Here is a 21,801-nt window from a genome sequence, read left to right as displayed (position 1 = left end):
AAAAAGGTTTTCTCTACTTCCAGATTTAAAAAAAAGTCACCTAGGTTTTCTTTTAGTATTTGTATGGTTTCATTTAAAAATATATTTAAATAACTGATTTATTGGAGTAAAGGTTTTGTTCATATGGCTTTTGCACATTTTTTGTCAAATTTATTCCTAAGTATTTTATATTTTTTTGCTGCTATTGTAAATGGGGATTCCCTTCTAAAATATCTTCTAACTGATTAATAGTTATATGTGGGAAGACTATTTGTGTATTTTTATTAATTTTATATCCTGAAAATTTTGCAGAATTCTATTTTTTGTGGTATTTTTAAATTAATATTCTTGGATTTTCCATTTATATTAGTATCAATAACTAGAAATAATTTTTAATCTTTATTTCTAATTCTTATGCCTTTAACAGCTGCTCTTATTTAATTGAATTGGATAATACTTCTGAAAGTTAACTAGTTGTAGCAATAATGAGTATTCTTGTCTTATTTGATTTTTATGGTAACTCTAGAGTTTTCCTATCAAAAGAGACATTTACTTTGGGGCTGGTGTATGCATGTGTGTAATTATGTTATGACAGAATTTATCAATTTTTATTTTACTGAGTGTTTTTTATTTAATCAGTCATGAGATTGAATTTTCTTTTCAGCATCAAAGGAAATATCCATATGATTTTCTTATGTAGACCTAATATTTAATATTAATAGATTTTCTAGTATTGAATCATCCTGGCAACCCTGGAATAAATTCTACTTTGTTATTATGTATTTTGCTTAATATGTTATAGGTGTCTATGTATATTTTATTTAGAATTTTTTTCTTAATATTTGTGAGATTAAAATCTGATTTTTCAATCTTAGTAATTTTTATATCATTTTTAAATTCTCTTTATAAAACTAATTTGCAAGTTTTCATTTATGTCCTATGTCTGTATATTTTAACTAACATTAGAGTTATCTGCTCTTTAAAGGTTCGTTAGAGTCCTCCCGTGAAGCCATCTAGGCCTGGAATTCTTTTTGTTGGTGAAGGGAATGAGCTTGATGATTGAGTGGTTTTTTGAATGAAAGATGTTCACTTATACTTCTATTTCAATCCTAGTTGTCCTGGATGTTGAGGGAGTAGGAAGAAGGAACAAAATTTCTGGGGACAGATGATACCTTTCCTAAGGCAGATGGGACAAGGGAGGGTGAATTGACAATATAATCACATCCAGGATGTCAGTGGGTGGGAGGGCTTTAAAGAGAGGCTACAGGAAAGGCCTAAGGTGAGAGGTCAGCTGCTTCTTCCTAAAGACTTTTCTTCTGATTCTGCATTCTAACCTCTCCTGAGGTGGTGGGGGGCGGGGGCGGGGGAGTCACTATTCTATTTTCACAGCCGGGAAACCAAATTTCCCATAGTCCACCAAAGTCTTTGGCAGCTTTTGTCAGGGAGGTTCTCACAAGTCACCTCTCCCTAGGTGAATAACAGTCAGCAATCTCACCCCCAAATTCTCCCTACTCGCATTTACCATGAGCCAGTTTTAACCAACAAACCCGTGGCTCAAAGACTTATTCAAACGCTTCAGGCGATACACATTTCTTTCATGTTTAGTCTTTGATTTTCTGAGGTGTCTCCCTTCTTGTGGTGTCTTGGGCAGCTGTGTTCTCTCCTTTTGCCTACTTCCTGTCTCTCTTCTCTACAACCTCTGTGGGACCTGCATGCATTAAGGGCCTTCTTGCCCCTTCCCTAACAAGAGAGCCTACCACCAGGAGGCGCTGGTCTTTGAGACAGATAGAGAGTGAGAGCCCTTGGCTGAGGATGTCACCAATCCTGCAGCTGCAGAACGTTGCAGTTGGTTAGAGGCAAGGAAAGGAGGGAGAAGAAAGTTGTGATATGTCTGAAGCCCCTCCTCCATGTCTGAGCCAGAGGCAAGACTTCGGAGAGGCTGAAGTTCAAAGACACTGCTGAGAGATTGGTAAGTGCCCTGAGAGAACTCTGGGTAGTGTTTTCTGTGTACATGTCATAGGCCTTGTGGAAAGTGTGACCACTCTCAGTTGCGTTCGCCCAGTGCTGTGGTCCCCACCTGGCCACAGATTTACAAGTGTAACCAGGAGAATGGGCTGTGGGTTCATATGGGCGGGGCTTGCAGGGTTGAGGGGAAGGCTGTGCTGTGAACGTTCTTGAGGAGCCCCGGGAATGTTTTATATTCTAGGCCAGCACTTCTTCTCCCTTTACATGCAAGTAGAGGCCCTTCCCTAGCACCTATACCCATCTAGCTGCATCAAGGCCAACTAGACCTGGTCATCCTGCAACCCCAAAAGTGTAGGGAGGGAAAACTATGGTGGCTCTTTTTAAAAATTTTAAATGGAATGAGTCGGCATCTGACTGATCTCAGAGGTTTACGTTGTGCTACAGGGGTTGCCCCAAAGGCTCAGCGCGCACCTCTCAGTGCACACCTGCTCCTCAGAGCTGTGTTGCTTCGCTCTGACTGCAGCCACTGCTGAGTGGGTGGCTCCAAGAGGGACTTCTGGAAGATTCCCTGGAAGACTCTTCTGTCATTTCACCTTCATCCAAAGCCTCTTCAGGGTCTAGCTGGTACAGTGGCTTCTTTTCTGCAGGAACATTTTGTCCTCATATTTTTTTTTATATCAGATGCATATGACAGAGCAAAAAGCTTGTCTCGAATCCTAGCTTTGGAGTTTAGAGACCAGGGTTTTACTCCTGGCAAAATATATTACATAGATTGAGAGAGATATTCTCTACTGATTTTTGTTTTACTTCTTAATATTGTTATCAATATCTTTGATGTTTTGAATACTTCCTGTGTTCCAGGCACTGTGCTCAACACCTTACCGAACGTTAATTCACTGAGTTCTCACAATGACCTTATGCTGGAGGTGGGAGGAGATACTATTGTTCTCATTGCAGATGAGGAAACTGAATCTTAAGTAGGCTGAGTAATTTTCCTAAAGTCACCAAGCCAGGATGAATTTAGACCCAGATACTTCTTACTCTATAGTCTGCTAATCGCCATCCTCAAATGTCTTTGGGAGCATCATTCAACAAAATGAACGTGACTGTGTTCTTCTTTGGACTAATTGCTCAGAAACAAATAGATCAATACTTTAACTACTTTGGATTTCTTGTTATGTAAGACAGGCCCTGCCTCTGTGGTTTCCACCCACCCCCACTATGGAAACACAGGTTGTAAACTTTTTATAGCGCAGACCCCAGTGTCCACCTCTTTCTGTGTTCTGGTCCCACTAGCTACTCTTGGCTGTCCCATTCCTGCCTCCTTTTTCTTGACAACGAGTTTTGGAAACACCCCACCAGTTCGGCCTCAGCACCTTCCCTCAGACACTAGGTGTTACTGCTGTTTTAGCCGAAGGGACTGTGATTGTTGGAAAGGGTGGTGTTGTATATTGAGGTAAGCCTTGAAGGACAGGTTGAATTTGGGAAAGGCAGAGAGAAGCTGGCGAGGCATATATTGTCTAAGGGGCTGGAGGTAGGCTCTGAGGGATTGGTCATGGTGTAGAGTTGGGAATAGGCTGGACCCAGGGAGGGGAGAAAATTGGTCTGAGATGGAACATCTTGAAGTGGAGAAGGAAGACAGGAGCCTGGAGAGTGTAGAATGCTCAGGATGCATGCCTGGAATTGCGAGGACAGAGCTCCCGACTTCAGATGCTTCCTCTGTTGGAACTGTAGATTTTCAGGTTATGCACTGTGGAGCATGCCCAAGGGAGCAACAATGTGCCCTGGAAGCAGGTGAATGTGGACCCCCCACCTCCTTTCTGTAGAGTGTGGCTTCACCAGAGAGCAAGCTTTGACTGTGAACTGAGGGCAGGGCTGTGATGATTCACCTCTGTATCTTCAGAGCCTGGTGTTGAGAATGGTGATTTGTAAGCACTCAGTAACTTTCAAATGAATGAAGGCAGGCAGGGGGGAGGGAGAATGAGTCACCGGTAGGATTTGATGATGAGCTGGGATCTCCAGGCAAGGATCAACTAATCCAGGGATCCCCAACCCCTGGGCTACGGACCAGTATTGATCTGTGGCCTGTTAGGAACTGGGTTGCACAGCAAGAGGTGAGCAGCAGGTGAGCGAGCAAAGATTCATTTGTATTTGCAGCCATTACCCAGTGTTAGCATCACCTCCTCAGCTCTAACTCAGATCATGAGGCATTAGATTCTCATAAGAGTACTGGTCCCTGGTGCCAAAAAGGTTGGGGACTGCTGAACTAATCCCTTTCTAGGGTTAGGCAACTGGGGCTTGCCCTTCTCTGAATTCCCGGTTTTTATGGAGTCACCATGCACAAGAAAACTCACTCTTCCGGTCTCCTGTGATAATAGTGGGTCAGAGAGACTAAGCCAGAACTCAGCAAAGTCTCAGTCGAGACAAATAAGGCAAACGGTACAAGTTTTAAGGAGAGGACTTCATTCAAGGAAAAGTTGCTGTGTTGTCCAAGACTTTTGTCCCATCCATGTCTTGTTGCCAAAGTAAATGCCTCTTGCTCATTGGCTCATTAGATTTCAAGAGCAGTTCCTAGCCAATAAGTGTGCGGACTTAAGTTTCTCTTATCTTTGCACATTCTTTAGTAGAATGAAGTCAGGGAGAGCAAGTGAACTCCATTGGTAAGAGATTCTACAGAATCTTGGAATGCACTGAGCTCGTTAGATAATGGCTGATTTTTTTTTTTTTAAGAAGTACAGTAAGAGAACTTAAAATAATGTATTGACTAATGTAATCCAAAGACGATGTAGTGTACTTCTAACCACATTTTTGCTTATTTTTTAATGTGTTTCCTTCATGGTCTTTCTTGTGGCCAGCCTTATGCAGTTTGTGTACTTGTTGAGAGATTTATCTGGCTTTGTTTTTGCTGAACTCAGTTTTTCCGAGACCCTCTTTCCTCACAGGCTCAGTTTCACCTTGCCATCTGCAGTCGGCCTGTTTCGGTGGTAGAAGAGGCCACATGTGCTTTCTGTAGGCCCCCTGGGCAGAAGCATGCAGTGGTATCTCCTCCTGATTTGGGCCCAGGGGCTGAGGCAGGCTCCCCTCCTTGCCTCAGGTAAGGACTGAAAATCTAGCCTGGAACCTAAGGAAGAGGGAGACCAGGGAAGAGGAACGGGGTGAGGGGTGGAGGTGGGGGTGAGGGGACTGGGGTGGGCTTGGGTGGGGAGGAAGGTTGGGAGTGAATGCTATATCCGTCTGTGGGAAGGAAACCACAGTTTTCAGAGTCCTGTGTCCCACTTCTTTTCTCTGAGAAGGAAGCATATTTCTGTTTTGGGTGGCAGATGAAGGACTTGGGGTTGGGGGTGTCTGACAGGCCAAGACAAGAAAGGAAGCAGGAGGAGCAATAGGGACTAAGAAGAAAGAATGATCAGTTTGCTAGTATAAATTCACTTCCGCTCCATCGTCTGTTCTTATGTCCTTGAGGAAACTTCTAGAAAAACATTGTACATTTTCTGCGGATCAAAATGTCTTCTTCACAGATTCTGGAGATTCTACCATTATAGATTGAATGTATGTTAAATCTATTTCCTCATGTATTAAAAGCGGACACAAATATTTAAAAACTGTAGTGTAAATTAGTTTTATGTTGCTTTCTGAACCATCTGAGGGTGGAGCTGTGTCCGAGGGTGCTGGGAATGGTAAGAGCTGAAACGGTGGTTTTACCTTGGAGAAACAGTTTCTTTCCAGTGCTCCTTTTCTTTGAATTTTGTGACTTTCCTGATGGGTTTTCCAGGCACCCCACAGGGCAATCAACCAAACAGCCAGATTTTATTTCAAAGGATAATGTGTCCAGCACAGAACTAAGCCAATGGAAGATTCAATAAAACAGAAACAGTGGCTGACAGAGTTTATTTTCTAGGTAGGGAGACAAAATAAGCATATGAAAATAATCAATGAGCTGGTCGTGAAACTATATTTATTATAGCAGAATACCCTGAGAAGGTGAAGGGCTGTGTTGTGTGGCAGTTGTAGTCTAGGTCGGGGAGTGACAGGATGAATTGGGGAGACTATTATTCAAAAACCAAGTCTAGCCTCGAAGCCCCTTGGAATTTCTACGGGAAGGTTTGAGATCAGCTGTTGACCCAGGACTCATGCATGCTTTTTCCTCTTCTCTAGGAGCTGTGACAGGCAGAATTGTAACTGCGGGGAACATTTCTGCAGAGGAAGGTGGCTCTGTCACCTTACAATGTCACCTCTCCTTCACCACTGCCACAGTGACTCAGGTCAACTGGGAGCAGCAGGACAAACTTTTGGCTGTTCACAATGCTAAGTTGGGGTGGCACACCTCCCCAGTCTTCAGGGATCGAGTGGTCCCTGGCGCCAACCTGAGCCTCACCCTCCGGTCGCTGACTGTAAACGACACAGGGGAGTACCTCTGCGTCTATTACACCTTCCCCGATGGGATGTACAAAGGGAGACTCTTCTTGGAGGTCCTACTAAACTCAGGTATGCCCTCTGGAGCAGAGTGGTTGATGACCCTCATCCTCTAGGGTAGAAAATGTGTTCCTGCCAAACACTACGTAGCGGGGCCTCTCAACCCTGGCTCGTACTCACATCACCCGGGAGCTTTTAAATGATGCTGATGGCAGTGCCCCATCCTAGACCAATTCAATCAGATTCTCTAGGGGCAGAGCCAGGATGGGATAGGCTCTAAGAGCATCATTCGTGACTCGAATGTGCAGCCAGGATTGTGAACCACACTTTTGGGTGGAAGAAGGACATCTATGTGTATTTACTAGGAAGACAGTAAGGTCATTTGGGAAAGGTTCTCATTTATTAGTTTAGCATCCATCACGGAAATTAGTTTATAAAGGATTATACCTGGTTAAAAACGAAGCTGTGTGCTAGGTACAAATGTGTAATAATTTACATTCGTGCATACTTCATGGTTATCCAAATGCTCTCACATTCATTATCCACCTGGACACTTAAATCAGTTCTCTGGAAGGTGGGAAAGGGTTATTATCATATCTGAGAAACAGTATAGCAAAGTGGGTATGAGCTCAAACTGATGCCAGACAACCTAGGTTTGAATCCTGGTTTTGCTGTTGGCCTCAGACAAGATTTCTTAGCTCCTCTGGGTTTTTCTCAATGAGGTAGGTGTAAGACTTTATGAGATGCTAATGTAGGATTGAATTACTTATTACAAGAAAATTCCCATAGAACAGCAAATGCCCTGGAACATGGTGAGCCCTAAATAACTGTTAGCTATGAATGTGATTCCTATCTGACTGATGGCAGTGGAAGCGGAGACCTGGAGTTGCTCAGCACGTTAGAGCTGATTTTAACACAGGTGTTCTGGTTTCACAAAACTGCACCCTCAGAACTTCTATTTGCTGCTGTCGGTTGAGTTGGAGATTAAATTTTCTGAGTTAGCAAAATATGTGAAACCGAGAAGATAAAAGGTTACCTTCAAGTTTGTTTTCAAAGGCTACTTCTTGGCTGGCTCCGACATAGACCGATGCGGCATATGGGGAAGAACCTACACCCTTTTCTGTGCACAGCCCTCTGCAGTCCTTCTGGACCCCCCAACTGTGCTCTCCATGGCCGCTCTGCTCCCCATCTGCCCTGTTTTCCACCTGTAGCCAGACAGGGGGCTGAGTCCTCAGGGAAGGAGGAACACATTCTAGGGGATTTGGGCTTCCTCCCTTCCTCTGCCTGGTACCACATGGGACCTGTGAGCACTGCCCTTGTCCTAAGGAACTGCATTCCTTAGCCACCTTTCTGGCAATCTAAGCCCTTAGTTCAAAGGAAGTGAGCCTGGTCTCTACTACACGCTTCTCTTTTCAAGACTTCTCTGGACACCTGGGAGGGAGTGGAGATGGGATGATGCAGCCTGGAAACCCTTCCACCTACAGCACAGCACACATCCAGACAATGGTCCGATTTCTCTCCCACTCTCTTGGATCAAATATCACTCATCTCTTCAAAACTCCCTTCCTTCCTCTTCTTCCTTCCAGTTACACTTTATATCTTAATAGAAGTTCACTTGTTCATGCTTTAATTCGTACCACAAATATTTATTAAGCACCTGCTGTGTGTCGAGTGCTGAGGAACAGCAAAGATAAAGAAAGCCCCAGAACCTCACTCCCTCTGGGGTCTCAGCCTAGGTGGTCAAGTGTTATGGGCTTAAGGTGAAAGGTTGTATGGTTTCTTTACTTTTTTGTACTTTAATTTCAATTTTTAATTAAATAAAAATACTTTTACTAGTATGCTTATAAATATGAAGCATAATAAAAGAAAATGCTCATTTTCTATTTTTTCTGGATGTTGTTTCATTTCATGATTGTTAGTAATGGTGATTTTACCATGCAGAGGAAGGGAGTGTTAAAAATGGTCTGCTCTGGTATCACATGTGTGAGGTGCGCCCCTGCTCAAGGGATCAGTCAGTGTTTCATGATGGGCCTGGCAGATGCTCTGCTTTCTCAAAAGCTGGCCTTAGAGACTCCAGTGCTGTATGTGGGTGGAGAAAGGCCTGGCCAACACCCGCCTCTGTGCCCTGATGCTGCACCTTCCCCTTGCTTCTGGCCTCAGCCCACTCCCTTTATTTTGTCCTCTCTAGAGGCGGAGCACAGCTCTAGGTTCCTGACCCCACTGCTTGGAGCCACAGCGCTAGTCGTCATCTGTATAGCGGTCCTCGCGGCGGTCGCATTGGCCAGAAAGGTAACAACTCAGGCTGCACAGCTCAGTCCTGAGCACCTCGCCCCTGGCGCGCTGATCCTTTCACACCCTCTTTCTGTCTAGAGAGAGACCTAGATGTGATCTCCCCCAATGCTTTCTGTGTCTTTTTCATGGTCCTTGTTCTGTCCTTTCCCTTGTCTGGGATCTCCTGAAAGGTTGGACCTGCCTCCTCTCCATCTTGCTGTCATATACAATTGCCTGTCCCTTAAGCCAGTCCCCTGGGAGTTTGATTCATCTACTATGAGTCTGGTGCATCTTGGGCATCATCCTGTACTAGGGATGTTGGTACATTAGCTTATTTAATGTTAACAATCCTTTAGTAGTGCTGGGCTATCTAGCACTTCTGCAGGGTGAGAAATAAAGGAGGATAAGAGATTCCACTTTTCTTATCAAGACCCTGGTATAGGAGACTTGCCCAGGCTTAGAATCCAGCCTTCTGTGAAGTTCTGTCTCTCTTACAAGCAAGTCCTGTGTCTGGTCTTCACCACCGGAGAGGAGCAACTTCTTTAAATGCTGTTGAGGAGGACCTTTGACTCTCACACTTTGCTTTCAGTTGCTGATAGATCTGTCATTTTCTCTCTTCAGTGCACCAGAGGATTTAGCAAAAGCCACCCAATCCCAGTCCTAATAGTCATTACTTGCCCCATACTTCTCATGTGTCAGAGCTGTTGCACTAGTTCATAATTCCCTTCCATCTGTGTCCCATCCCCTTCTAGCACCAGTGGTAGGGCCTGTATTCCCATTCAGCTGGTGAGGGATCTCCTTCCACATCCCATCTAGGGCCATTCTTAGAAGCAACTGTTTTAGATCTGGTTGCTGGAAGTAGAGCCTGATATGTGAATTCTGGTAACAGTGACTTATTGAGATAGCCTCTTAGAAGAAGAGTATTGAAGGAAGCAGGATAGGCCAAATGCAGCTGTCCCCAACTTTTTTGGCACTAGGGACCAGGGCTCCTATGAGAATCTAATGCCTCATGATCTGAGGTGGAGCTGAGATGGTGATGCTAGCGCTGGGGAGCGGCTGCAAATACAGATGAAGCTTTTCTTGCTTGTTGGCTGCTCACCTTCTGCTGTGTGGCCTGGTTCCTAACAGGCCACAGACCAGTTGGGGACTCCTAGGCTAAGGGAAGAAAGCTCAGCATGATGTGGTCTCAGCTGGAGACTTGGTTAAAGCAAGAATTGTATGCAGAGTTGGTTGCACCTTCAGACAAGGAGCTGGCTTCCTAAAAACCACCTCAGTTAGTTATTGACTGCTGGTTCCTCACCAGGGAAGGCCCGAAAACAACTCTGCATTGAAGAGTCAGCTGTGAGACGCTCAGGTCTGGGGAATGGGTGCAATGGCCAGGTGGAGAGGATCTGAGCAGGACACCAATAGCATTCCCTACAGACTCTGAGAGCCAGTAGGGTGCAATATTTAGGAACATGGCCTTTGGATTCAGGCAGACATAGGTTTAGATTCTGGCTCTACCACTTGAGTAGCTGTGTCACCTAACCTTGCTGAGCTTCAGCTTTCTCACCTGTAAATTAAGAATAATTATGGTGCTACCTTCATGATGTTGTGGAAAAACTTAAGTCACATAATTCACGCAAATCACATGGCATTTTTCCTGGCATGTATTAATAACTATTATTCTTATAAATACATGTTCTTATAATTATGTTCTTATAATTATTATAAAGTTCATTTATTATAGCACCTCATAATACCTGATGCTCAATAAATATTTATATTGCATAGGTTGATTATGACTAAATGAATGAATATTATTTGCCAAGAAGCTAATGGCAAAAGTGCCCTCAAGGAACCTTCTGTGAGGTAAAGGAGAGATGGGTGTGTGCAGCTCCAGGATAATGACCACTAACCCCACTGTCCATTCTCCTCAGATTCTTCAAGAGCGCAGTGTCTGTCCCGGCAGTGCAGTGGTCCCAGACTTGTTTTTTACATTGACTACAATTACAAAGTCCCTCATGCAAACAGAACAGCTGAGAGACTCAGCTCAGGCATATTTACATTTCCCAGAGGACTTTTGGAAGCCATAAGAGTCTTAAGATTCAAAGGCAAGGGTGACAAGTCTAAGAATGGAAACGAGAACACACCAGCACAAGAGGTCACAGCAGTTCTCTCAGAATGAATTGAGTATACATATTATAAAAATGAATTGGGTTGTGTTAAGGGATATAGTACTCCTTTTAAGCATAGCGTCAGCATGACCTATGAAAAACACTCTTTTTCTTTATACCTTTGGTAGATAAGGTGCAACTGCTTCTACTGAAAAAGAATGAATGAAACCACATGTGGGGAGAGGTTACCTGAGTTGTGTGTGTGCTTCTGAGGCTATGGCATCTCTCCAGGCCCAGCACCTCAGGGCCTGCAGTTGTGACATCATCTCAATTTTTCATATTTGTTCATGGTGCCCATCCATGCGGCCCCAACCCACCCTCTGTCTCAGCTCCTTGCATATGTTTGTGCACTGCTGAGCGTGATGCTGGCCAGTAATGGTGCTGGTGTTTGCTATTGTTTTCCAAGCCTGTATGTGGCTCTTTGTGATTCTGTCATTCAGACCTACAGTGGAGGTGAGCGACCAGTTTTAGAGCAGTGTCCGGTAAGGCTGAGAAGTTGTCATCTTTGCATTGGGTGTCATTCAGCTTTTCTTCCCCCATCCTGTTTGTGCCTGCTGGTTTTTGATTTCCTTGCCTTTGCAGCACCCTCACCTTTGATGCTCTCATATGGATGTGATGGCCAACTTCATTCACATCCTTGATTTTCTTCAACAGATTTCACTGTTCTGGCCTGTTGTCCCATAAATGCAATTGTAGTTGATTTGGAACAGCCAGTATTTTTAGGTATGGGGCAGTAGAAGAATATGTGTGTGTGTGTGTGTGTGTGTGTGTGTGTGTGTGTGTGTGTGTGTAAGGAAGGAAGAGAGGGATCATAATAATTATGTATCATGTTGGGGAGTAACTTTTGAATAACATCCCTACACAATCACTTTGTAGTTTGTTTGTTTTTAGAAGAAATTTCTCAGAACCCGTTCTGTAGAAAGTGGCCTCAGGAGACCAGCATCTGCAGAGGAGGAGTGGGGCCCCAGTATGCTGTCACCCCATGGAAGCTGTGTCCAGGCGGAAGCTGTGCCTGCAGGCCTCCACAGAGAGCAGAGGGAAGACGACTATGCTGAGCAGCATGACTACTTCAACGTCCTGAGTTATAGAAGCCTTGGGAGCCTCAGCTTCCCAGCAGAGATGGGTTAGCCACCAGAGGCATCTTCTGGGAGACACAGACTGTCTTTGCTATTACAAATGGATGTATAAGCATCTTAACTCTCCATTAGTGCTCTGTGTGTGTGTGTGTGCGTGGGCACGTGCGTGTGCTCTGTGTGTGTTCAGTTGAGTGAATGAATGTCATCCTCTTCTCTGTCTGCATTTCCTGTACCCTTTCCTTCCATTCCATTATGGTAGGCCTGGGGTGAGCAGCTCAAGCTTTGATTATAAATGCAATGTTTTTTTTTTTTTTTTTTTTTAAAAAAAAAGACCTGGTTTTGAATTGGGCGGTTTGAGCCGATTCTGTGGCTCTGAGCCATCTATTCCTCTTACCGACATCACATCGGGAAGTGGTTTAGGCTACAGGGTTTTGTGGTGGGTGATGATGGTGTATGACTGCAGAGCCACACTCATCTCCTTTCCCAATGTCAGTTTCGCCAACATTCACACCCTCAAGGTGACCTGTGAAGAAGGCATTGGTACCAGCTTCTGTGGGGGAGATTCAAGGATGACTAAGCCATGGTCTTAAGTCTCAGCCCTTTAGGAACTTACAGTTAGACAGGGAGATGACATTTACATGGAGAGGTAGTAAGGAGATAAGGATATGAGACATGTTTGGGAAAAGGTGTCAGTTTGGTGTGAGCCGGTCGAAGGGGCTTATCTGCAGTGAAGTGGCCCTTGACAGTGTAAGGAGCAGTGAGGCTGGTCTGGTGAGAACAGGAGTTTTGTGCAGGGAACTAGTAGAAACTAAAGGTGGGAGTGAAAGCCCTATAAGGAAGAACCTGGTACCAAAGGAACTAAAAGAGACTTCAGATTTTATTGTTTGGGCAGGTAACTGAAGTCTCCTTTTGTTGGATGTACTCAGGATCCAGTGATGGCCTGATGTGGAGACTAGGAGCTCCTCCCACAGTGAACTGGGACGTCACGTCCTTGTGGGGCCTTTGTCTTAGCCGTGACCCACCTTTTCTCTATCAATCCACCATTGCGCCTTTGAATAAAGAATCCGTTTCTCACTACAAGGAAAACCTAGATTTTTAAAATCGGTACTCTTCCTAGGAAAAAATAAAAGGAGGGTGATAGAGGATTTTAAAAATGTACACCCTCAAACTAGCTTCTCTGACCCCTTAAATTCAGCCCTGACCTCTCTGTGCTCTGGTTGGGGTGGCATCTGAGCTGTTCATTTCTGTTTAAGTGGCATTTGGGCTTTTACCCTCCCACCATCTCTCCTAGAGGAATAAGGAGGGAGGTTGGTTTACAGGTGACTGATTTCCTTTCACGGCACAGGAACTGAGAGAAAATGTGAAGAAAGGCTGTCTTTTGCCAACTGCTAAATTAAAGCATTGCCCTGCTCCATAAGAATTTGGTTGGTTGAACAAGAAGACAATTCAACTCCTACTCCTTCTTGAATTTTTATTTTTATGTTCCTCCCCTTTCTACGAAACAGGTATGTAGTTAGGAGCAATAAACTGAAATCTGTCCAAAGTGCCAAGATTTTTGGAAGAAAGATATATGTAAAATGCTGTTATTTGCCTTGGCAGTTCTCAACATTTTTCTCGCAAACTAGTGTAAATTGGGAGTAGAACACAATTCAAAAATTGGAAATTAACTAAGATGTAATGACAAAAAGGGAGTGGTATTTTGATTCGATGGAGGCACATATTGACCTGAGGTAGATTGAGAGTTGGGTGTTATTTAACATGATGATGGTAACTGGGAAACATTTACAAATACCACTTGGATGGTGATAGAAATACAAAAGGACCCATAGATGTTGTAAGTGGGTCAAGTTACTAAAATGAGATTGACTTCAATGGAAAATACATTTTAAAATGGAATTCAATGGACTAGATTTTCCTTGAAGAACCAGATTCCTGGGGACACGCACAGTCCAGTTCAGTAGTCACTCTGCATGTAGCTATGGAGCATGCGAGATGTGGTTAGTTTGAATTGAGGTGTGCTATGCTGTAGGTTTAAAATATATATCAGATTTCGAAGACCTAATATGAATGATAAGAATGTAAATTATCACATTAGAAACTTAAAAATATTGATTACATGTCAAAATGATAATATTTTAGATATATTGGGTTAAATAAAATATTTCTTTTTTCTCCCTTAATGTGACTACTGGAAAAATCTCAAATTACAGATGTGGCTCCCATCATATTTTTATTGGACCGTGCAGCTCTAGACTCTAAATCCAAGCCATACTGGTAGTTGTGGAGGGTGCCTGTCTCTGACTGGTGGTCTCTTCCTCTCATTCAAAATAGGCTTTGAGGAGATTTTTTGCTTTTATTATGTCTTTTGAGAAAAACATAGGGAAGAATCACAGGGGAGCTTGAGGTAGGGGACCATTAAGTACAGGCAGGAAGAGACCCTAAGCTCTCTTGGATCCCCTCTTGGATCTTCTGACAAGAGGAGAGGAGAATAAATGAATTATTGAATAAGAGTTCAGAAAGAAACAAACTTACTGATTCCCTACATTTTATCACTTTGCCTTCTAAGCCTGGGCATATAGAGTCTGATCTATAATCCAAAGGATTATGCTAAACAAATATGAGAAATTTTGAGTCATGGAGCTTTGAGGTAGATAATCTGCATGAGTAGACAGGACCTTCCTCTGCAATTTTATTTCATGACTTGTCCCTTCTTACCCAGCGAGCCCCTGGAAATGAATCCTCACACACCCAGGGTCTACAGATTCCATCAGCGTCGAGCTGGAGAGGCAGGGCAGCTGTGTTACAATGAGTGGCAGTATTCTGACAGGCATACTATACCCCACAAAGAGGAGGGAATCAGCAGTAGGTCGTAGGTGCCAGCTGTAGGGTGTGAGTTTTGTTCAGTCTTTTGGTTCTACATAGTCCTGCTTCAAGGCTGTAACTAGTATTCCCCACCTCTACTCCAAAGCACACCTGTCAAGAGGCCCAGGAGATCCTTATATGTGTAAGAGCCTGAGCTTCCTCAAAGTCAGAACTATATACTTTGATGTGTCAGAGAATTTATTATAGCATCTAGGACATACACTATCTGATAGAACTTTCCATGATGTTGGAAATGTTCTATGTCTGTGCCATCCAATATGGCAGCTACTAACCACATGGGGTTATTGAGCATTTGAAAAGTGATTAATGTGACTAAGGAACTGAACTTTGTTTAATTTTAATTAAACTTAAATGTAAATAGTGACGTGTGACTGGTGGTTAGTATATTAGACATCACAATTCTAGTAATTGCCTTGCATATGAAGAAAACACAGAGAGGCAGGTTTATGGGCCAGCCATGTTTCTTCCTGGTGGTATCCCTTTCCAATGCATAATACCTGTAGAGATGACCTTCTTAGAACAGAGTGCTGCCATTGTCTCCAGTCTCCATGTTTGTGTTTATAAATAAGCTGATTTCAAGACATGGAGGCTTAATTCATAAATGATTCATTTGTTCCAGGCGAGCAGAGCAGTGGAAGATTTTGCAGCAGTTGAAATACTAGGAAAGTGGCAGGAGAATTGTCTGCACTTTGCTCACTGCAGAGTAGGGGCTGCACTTAGAAGGACACATGCCCACGCAGGCAATACTCCGCGCGCGCGCGTGCGCGTTTGTGTGTGTGTGTGTGTGTGTGTGTGTAGAGACTTAGATTCAGCCAAGTATCATCCAATATATTAATGTTGTTATTATAACCTATTATAGTTTACTTGTATTTATTTTTTTACTTGTATTTTAAAATATTTTAAAATTTACTTTTATTTTTATTTTAGTTTTATAATTCTTTAAGAGTTATAACCATAATAGGTTTACCTGGTTTATGTTTGAGCAGATTTAAGAAAGATTATAATAAAATAATTATACTTTATATTAGTTTATTTATAAACATTATAATAAAAATAATCACAGACCCCTCATGTGGGGGGAGGTCTTGAGAAGTAATTTTTCCTCCTTTGTAAGGATATATACCAAGTTGGAGTGTGGTTTATATATCACTGGTGTGGTATATATATCATTGGATTTCAGAAAACTCGACTTCAAGCACTAGTTTATTAATCATTTTGTATTGGAAAAACACGTTTTTGAACCTCCGTTTCTATAATAAATACTTCATGTTTCACAGGATAATCGTGAGGATGGATGAAGTAAATGAAGGAGAACTTCATAAACTGCTAAGTGCTGTATGAATAGCCTATGTGCCATTTTTAGCCTGTATATAAACCACATCACAATATTTCAACAGACAGAGAAGAGCCCTCAACAGTTTGGGGATGATGCGGAGAGATCAGAGGCTCTGGGTGAGGTTAGCTGGCATCATTAAGATGTTGCTAAGGTTCGTAGAAATCAAATAGGGACAATCATGCATCATGAAAATATTTTCTTCCTCTTTATTTCCTATTTCCTAGAATACCAGGTGAACTTAGGAGTTCAGTGATCGAGTTGCAAGAGTCAATATTTAAATTCACAGAGGTCACCTTTCAACCCAGATTTCTCAAGACCCTTCCCATCCCAAGCTCACACCTGGGTATCTCTGTGTTCTTCACACTGGTGGAAATGTCTGTCTGTACTCAGCTCCTCCAGCCCAAGGCCTGCATCTTTGGGAGTCCACAAGCTAGACTGCTTATTTCTTGAACACTTCCTTGACTTACCTTGCTCATATACATTTCTTAGTTTATAAACTCTCATGCCACTGAGAGTTTGACTGGTACAATCTAGCTCTTGATTTTATACAAATCTTTATTTCTAGTTATTGGATCTTTAAGGCTTACCAGGGCTGAATTAATTTGATTCCATGTTCTTCACACACTGCGCAATATCGAGTGAAATATAGATGCTTACTGAAGACTTCGCAAATCTAATTCAGTTGGGTTGACTTCACTAAGGACAAATGAGGTATAAGTCTTCTTCATCACACTAGCATTTTCTATGAGAATGATGAAGTTGGCCCTTAGGGTAGAGCTGCATATGAGAAAGGGTTTATGTAGAAAATAAGAGTCCCTTAGAGGTCTCCGAAGTCATCAAATGCGGACATATTTTGAGCTATGAACTTTCCTTGGATACAAGGATAGGCATCGTGTTATATGGGATTGGTTATTTCCACAAGAAGCAGATATATAGTTATTTGCATGTGAGAGAAAATGAAAGGTGAATGATTTAGACAGCAGTAAATGAGCCATGGGATCATTTGCGAGGTTTGGATAGGGATGGAAAATGCCCAAATTTGCCTTATTTTTCCCTGAAGTGACCTCAACCTCACCAATCATGGAATTCTTACCTCTTGAACTATAAGGACTGATATAGTGAGAATTTTTTTTCTTTTTTCTTTTTTTTTATTGGTATAGTCCTCATTTTAGATAATCTCAAACTAGACCTAAGCTACAACATATGAAAGAATAGAGAGAACTGCCTAAAACAGGAAAACTTGCACCGTATAAAGAAGACACGATAGGAAACCAAGAGAAGAGGTTTTTTTTTTTTTAATTTTTCCTTCATATTCAAACTTCACAAACAGTGTGAACTTGTACAATACCTCGGAAAGTGAAACTTACAAAAAAAGTGCTGGTAACATTTAAAAAAAAAACAACAAAAACCTCAAAAAACAAACATCATTCTTAGCAACATCAATTACTCTTCCACACAAAACAGAAACCTTGTAAAATTTATTTTCGTATTTTTAAGGCGTAATACTTCCGTATAAAGTATATGCAAGAGATAAAACTTCACAGTATTCCAAAATGTCACAATAATAATAATAATATAATAGTATAATGAAGCGCTACAGTTAATTTTTCTTTTTTTGAATGTTTTTTTTCCTGTTTAAATAACAAATACAAGTCACAGGTAAATATACGTGAGAAAAATACGAGGCTAATATTAAATGGCAGGTAAGGATACTGTCACTGTAAGAAAAAACTGGCAGGATGTGTGTATTTAGTCTATATTTTAAAGCACTTGATAGAAAAGGCGTATGCAAGGTTTTTCGAAAACAATTTTTTGTTTGTTTGATAACTGACAACAATTTAAGAGTATAATGAGGGAAAAAAAAAGGAACAAACTCCCTCTCAAAACTATTGACCTGCTCATCCCAAACCACGTATATACTGATGGATGGATGGATGGATGGGTGTGTGTGTGTGTGTGTGTGTGTGTGTGTGTGTTTACATGGGTTTATACCGTACACAGACTGATATGAGCAGTGTTCCATGCCCACATGAAAAGATTAGAGGGTACTGTGTCTGCAGTCATTGAGCCCAGGATCCTCTTGGGAATTTATTCTTTCAATTTAAAGCTCTCTTTTTCCTTGCCTCTCCCTCTTTCCAAACTCTTCCCCAGTTCCTAGGTCTTCAGTCTGAAAAGACAATCTGGTTAGGAAAGTTGCCCTCCTTTCAAAATTCACTGGGAAATAGAAACTGCATAAACAGTGACACCCACACAGACATTGAAAATACCACTTGGATATGAATGAATATGTGTGTGTGTGTGTGTATAGTAGCAATTGCAAAAAAGGGACCATATTCCTTTCCATACTAAAATACAATGTGATAAGAAACATTTCTGTGCAGGAAATAGGGTTTCTCTGAATCTTATCACAACACTGTGGTGGAAAAATCAGGACATGGGTTCACCTTTCAGCAATCACATGCCCGGACATCCAGTCCGTGCACATGTGGATGTTAAGAGTTAGCCGTTCAGCCAACAGGAAACAGAAAGACAGCAGATAGCAAAACACATCAATAAGGTGCTCAAAGAAAAAGAGTGGCACCCACTCCTCAAGTAGATGACCACATTAAGGTGCTTCAAAAAGTTTTTTTTTTTTTTTAAGTTTTTATTTCAAACATTAAGAGAGTACTGATTTGCACATGGTAGTTCTGAGCCAGGCCAAGGGTTTTGAGATTTCTGACATCTTCCATTGAAAAGGGCTTTCACTGTAGTTGTTTTATTCAGTTTGTTGTGGGTCACTTGAGTTGAAAAAGTTTACTCAATAGCCAAAAACTGAAATCAAATCAATATGACTAAAAGAAATAACAGATGAAATGGTATAGTATAGAACATTACTGCATTCCCATTGGATCAAGACGGTTTCGCCCATGTTTCCTTTCACTAACACTGTTCCTTTTTTTTCTTTGTTACAATCCATTCCTTATGAACACACAGAAATGACCAAAGTCACTGCAAGTAGCTGTTTTTATTTTTTGTGATCTGTTGCAAGAGTCCAACCTTGTTTCCTCTGCTGCTGTTTGTGTAGCAACTGGTTTTGTAATGAGCATCTGGATTTGTAATGAGCATCTGATTTTGTTGTGTGCATGTGTGTATATATGCACATATACACACCTATACATGTATAATATATACACTATATATATGGATATATATAGGAAGTGTGTATACATTTATACATAATATAGTGTATATTGTTTCAACTGGAGATAAACTGAACTGGGTTCAGACACTAGCACGTTTATCTTTCCCCTGCTCCTTCTGTCCGTTTTAAACAGTCTGGAGCTTTTATTTATTTTTTAAAGTGCATTTTCAATGCAGAATAACTGTAATCCACTGATTCCTTGGAAAACATTTTGATGAGAAAATCTGACAGTTCTCAGCCCCAAGCAAGAGAAACCTGAGTTTGGTCGTGCCAGGGGCTGACGTGGCAGTGCCAGGCTTGTGCCTGAGTGATTACTGGGCATTCTGGACTCCGGGCACCTTAGCAGCAGCAGCAGCAGCACCTTTAGGAGAAGGCGGAGATAGAAGAGGAAGAAGGAAGAAAGGAAAGCTCAGATGAGGGAGAATGAGTTTGGGGTGTGTTTACAGGTCGGAATTGTTAACTTTGTAAGGATTTGCACAGTTCCTGTTTGGCTTCAGCTAAGGGATGCCATCTACTCCTCTCCCCACCAACTGACACCAACCTCCCCACGTCCCCGCATGCTCAAGCATCACCCGGGCGTCCCCACTGCCGAGGCTGACTTCCATGTCATTTCCCTGGGGGGTACGTGAGTGCCAGCATCAAGTAGGAATAAGGCACCAGAGAAATCAAAATGTTACAAAAAGATGCAAAACCCCATTTCAAAGAGCCTCTTCCACTGCTCCATTAAAATATTGCATGTGATACCATTCATTTGTGTGTAAAGTGTGTCGAATGCAGTCTCTGAAAGGAACACGAGGCCCTTCAGCACCAGAGATCTGTAGGAATGCACCCTTTGTCTAAACACACCCACTCCCCCCACCCCCATGCCCACCCACGCCACACGCAAAAAGCACCAAATCAGGAGAACAAGGCTGCTTGCCATTGCTCACCTCATTTTTGATAAAAATCAAAGAAGTCTATGAAATAGAATTTTCAGGAATTATTCTCAGATCAAATGGGTTTAGGTTGTCATGTATCTGGGTACCTGATGCTCTAAATGTCCAAAGAGCATCATAAAGGGGCTAAAATGTTTGTTTTCAATGTTTAGGGGGAAAGTGCTAAACAAAAGTTACTTTTCAAATGATGCCCAAGTCCACTAACACTTCAACCTCCCCTATTTTTTTAAACACTGTAAAAAGGAAGAGGTTCATATAACTATAAAAGGAAAAAAAAATGAAGGCACATGATTTTATTCGGTCCCACAATCCTTAAGAAAAATGGCATTTTGCAAGTGTGTGTGTGTGTGTGTGTGTGTGTATGTGTGCGTGTGTTCACACGCATGCACACATGTGCACATACACACAAAATGGGAGTCCAAGGGCCATTGGGGCAGTAGTTCGAAGGAAGTTGGAAAAAGAGAATAGGAAATTTTGAGACAGAGAGAAAGAAAGGAGAAAGGAGGAAATGGAGGCGTCTCTTCAGCTTTCTGTCATTGACAGTCTCAAGACTTGGCTGCTTTTGGGTCCAGAATGGAATTCATTTGTCTTGGTCTAGAAAGTGCCCCCAGTTAAATATCTCCAGTTAATCATGTTACAGCTTTTGGTGTTTCCCTTTTCCCTTCCCTCCAGCCAAATGATTTTCTTTTTTAATCACAGTTTTTAAAAATTATTTTTTCAATGTTGAAAAAATATGGAAAAGCTATTGAACAGCCTTAGGGCACTCTGCCTCTTCATCTTCACAGTGAGCAGATGGATGGACAATCCACAGAATCAAGGAGGAGGTGGGCAAGATCCTTTGTGCTAGACAGTCCCCTGCCCTACCTTCCCCGGGGTTGGGTTGCCGTCATAGCACCCACAGCCATTTCTCTCAACTGGATCCCTCTCCCTACCTCCCCCCATCCATGGAATGTGAGCTGCTGAGAAAGGCAAAGCCATCCTGGAGAGCAATAGTAACAGGAGGGTCTTAGAAGCGAGGGTGGAGGCGACTGGAGGCTCTCTCCTCAGGCAGCTTAAGCAGCGTGCTCTAAGTAGCTGTGCCCCAGGATAGGGAATCGTGGTTGCCCCCTGAGAGGCTGAAGTCCCACTCACATTTACTTCATGAGACCTCAACTCTCAGGCTCACCACCTCTCAGCCTCACTTTGCATTAGAGTTGGCCCCAGTCTTATTGAAGGCAATGGTCCAAGACAGAGAGGCAGAGAGTCAGCTGGCTGTGTCATATAAAAAAGGACTATGGACAGTGGGATGTCAGAAACAAATTTAACTTTGGTTTTACAACTTTTTCAAACCATAAAAATTAAAGCAGGGCTTCAGTGGCTTCGATCATCTGACTGCTGTTATATATTTTTTTTCTCATTTGGCAAGGATAAGGCGTGGGGGAAGAGAAAAGGGGTTCCCATAATTGGTCGAAGACACAGGGTGTTAAAATGCTTCCACACTTAAACTCACAGTCCAGTGTTTTTGACATTTCATAAATAGCTTTTTTTTTCTCTAAAAAAAGAATAAAACAAGAACAATCCCTTTACTTACTCATCTGAAACAAAATAAACAGCAGTGGGTACAAAC

General features: G+C 42.3%; 1 protein-coding gene across 4 annotated transcripts in view; it reads left to right on the top strand.

Moving 5' to 3' along the window:
- Positions 1–15,533, top strand: part of TIGIT (T cell immunoreceptor with Ig and ITIM domains) — a 29,720-nt gene extending 14,187 nt beyond the window's left edge. For 2 of the 4 annotated variants that reach the window (XM_036218899.1, XM_016150652.2), the window contains exons 2-5: positions 4,887–5,038; positions 6,100–6,429; positions 8,546–8,646; positions 11,676–15,533. In XM_036218899.1, the coding sequence (XP_036074792.1) occupies positions 4,975–5,038; positions 6,100–6,429; positions 8,546–8,646; positions 11,676–11,912 (732 nt within the window). In that variant the 5' untranslated portion in view covers positions 4,887–4,974 and the 3' untranslated portion in view covers positions 11,913–15,533. Of the gene's footprint in view, positions 1–341; positions 1,949–4,113; positions 4,605–4,886; positions 5,039–6,099; positions 6,430–8,545; positions 8,647–11,675 lie in introns of those variants that run through there. The other 2 variants (XM_016150651.2, XM_016150653.2) reach the window with 2 other exon arrangements.
- The last annotated feature ends 6,268 nt before the right edge of the window (positions 15,534–21,801 follow it).

The sequence above is a fragment of the Rousettus aegyptiacus genome, unplaced genomic scaffold (genome assembly GCF_014176215.1).
Source record: "Rousettus aegyptiacus isolate mRouAeg1 unplaced genomic scaffold, mRouAeg1.p scaffold_m13_p_4, whole genome shotgun sequence".
Classification (NCBI taxonomy): Eukaryota; Metazoa; Chordata; class Mammalia; order Chiroptera; family Pteropodidae; genus Rousettus; species Rousettus aegyptiacus.
The sequence above is the reverse complement of the archived record's forward strand: the minus strand, read 5'-3'. Positions and strand labels throughout refer to the sequence as shown.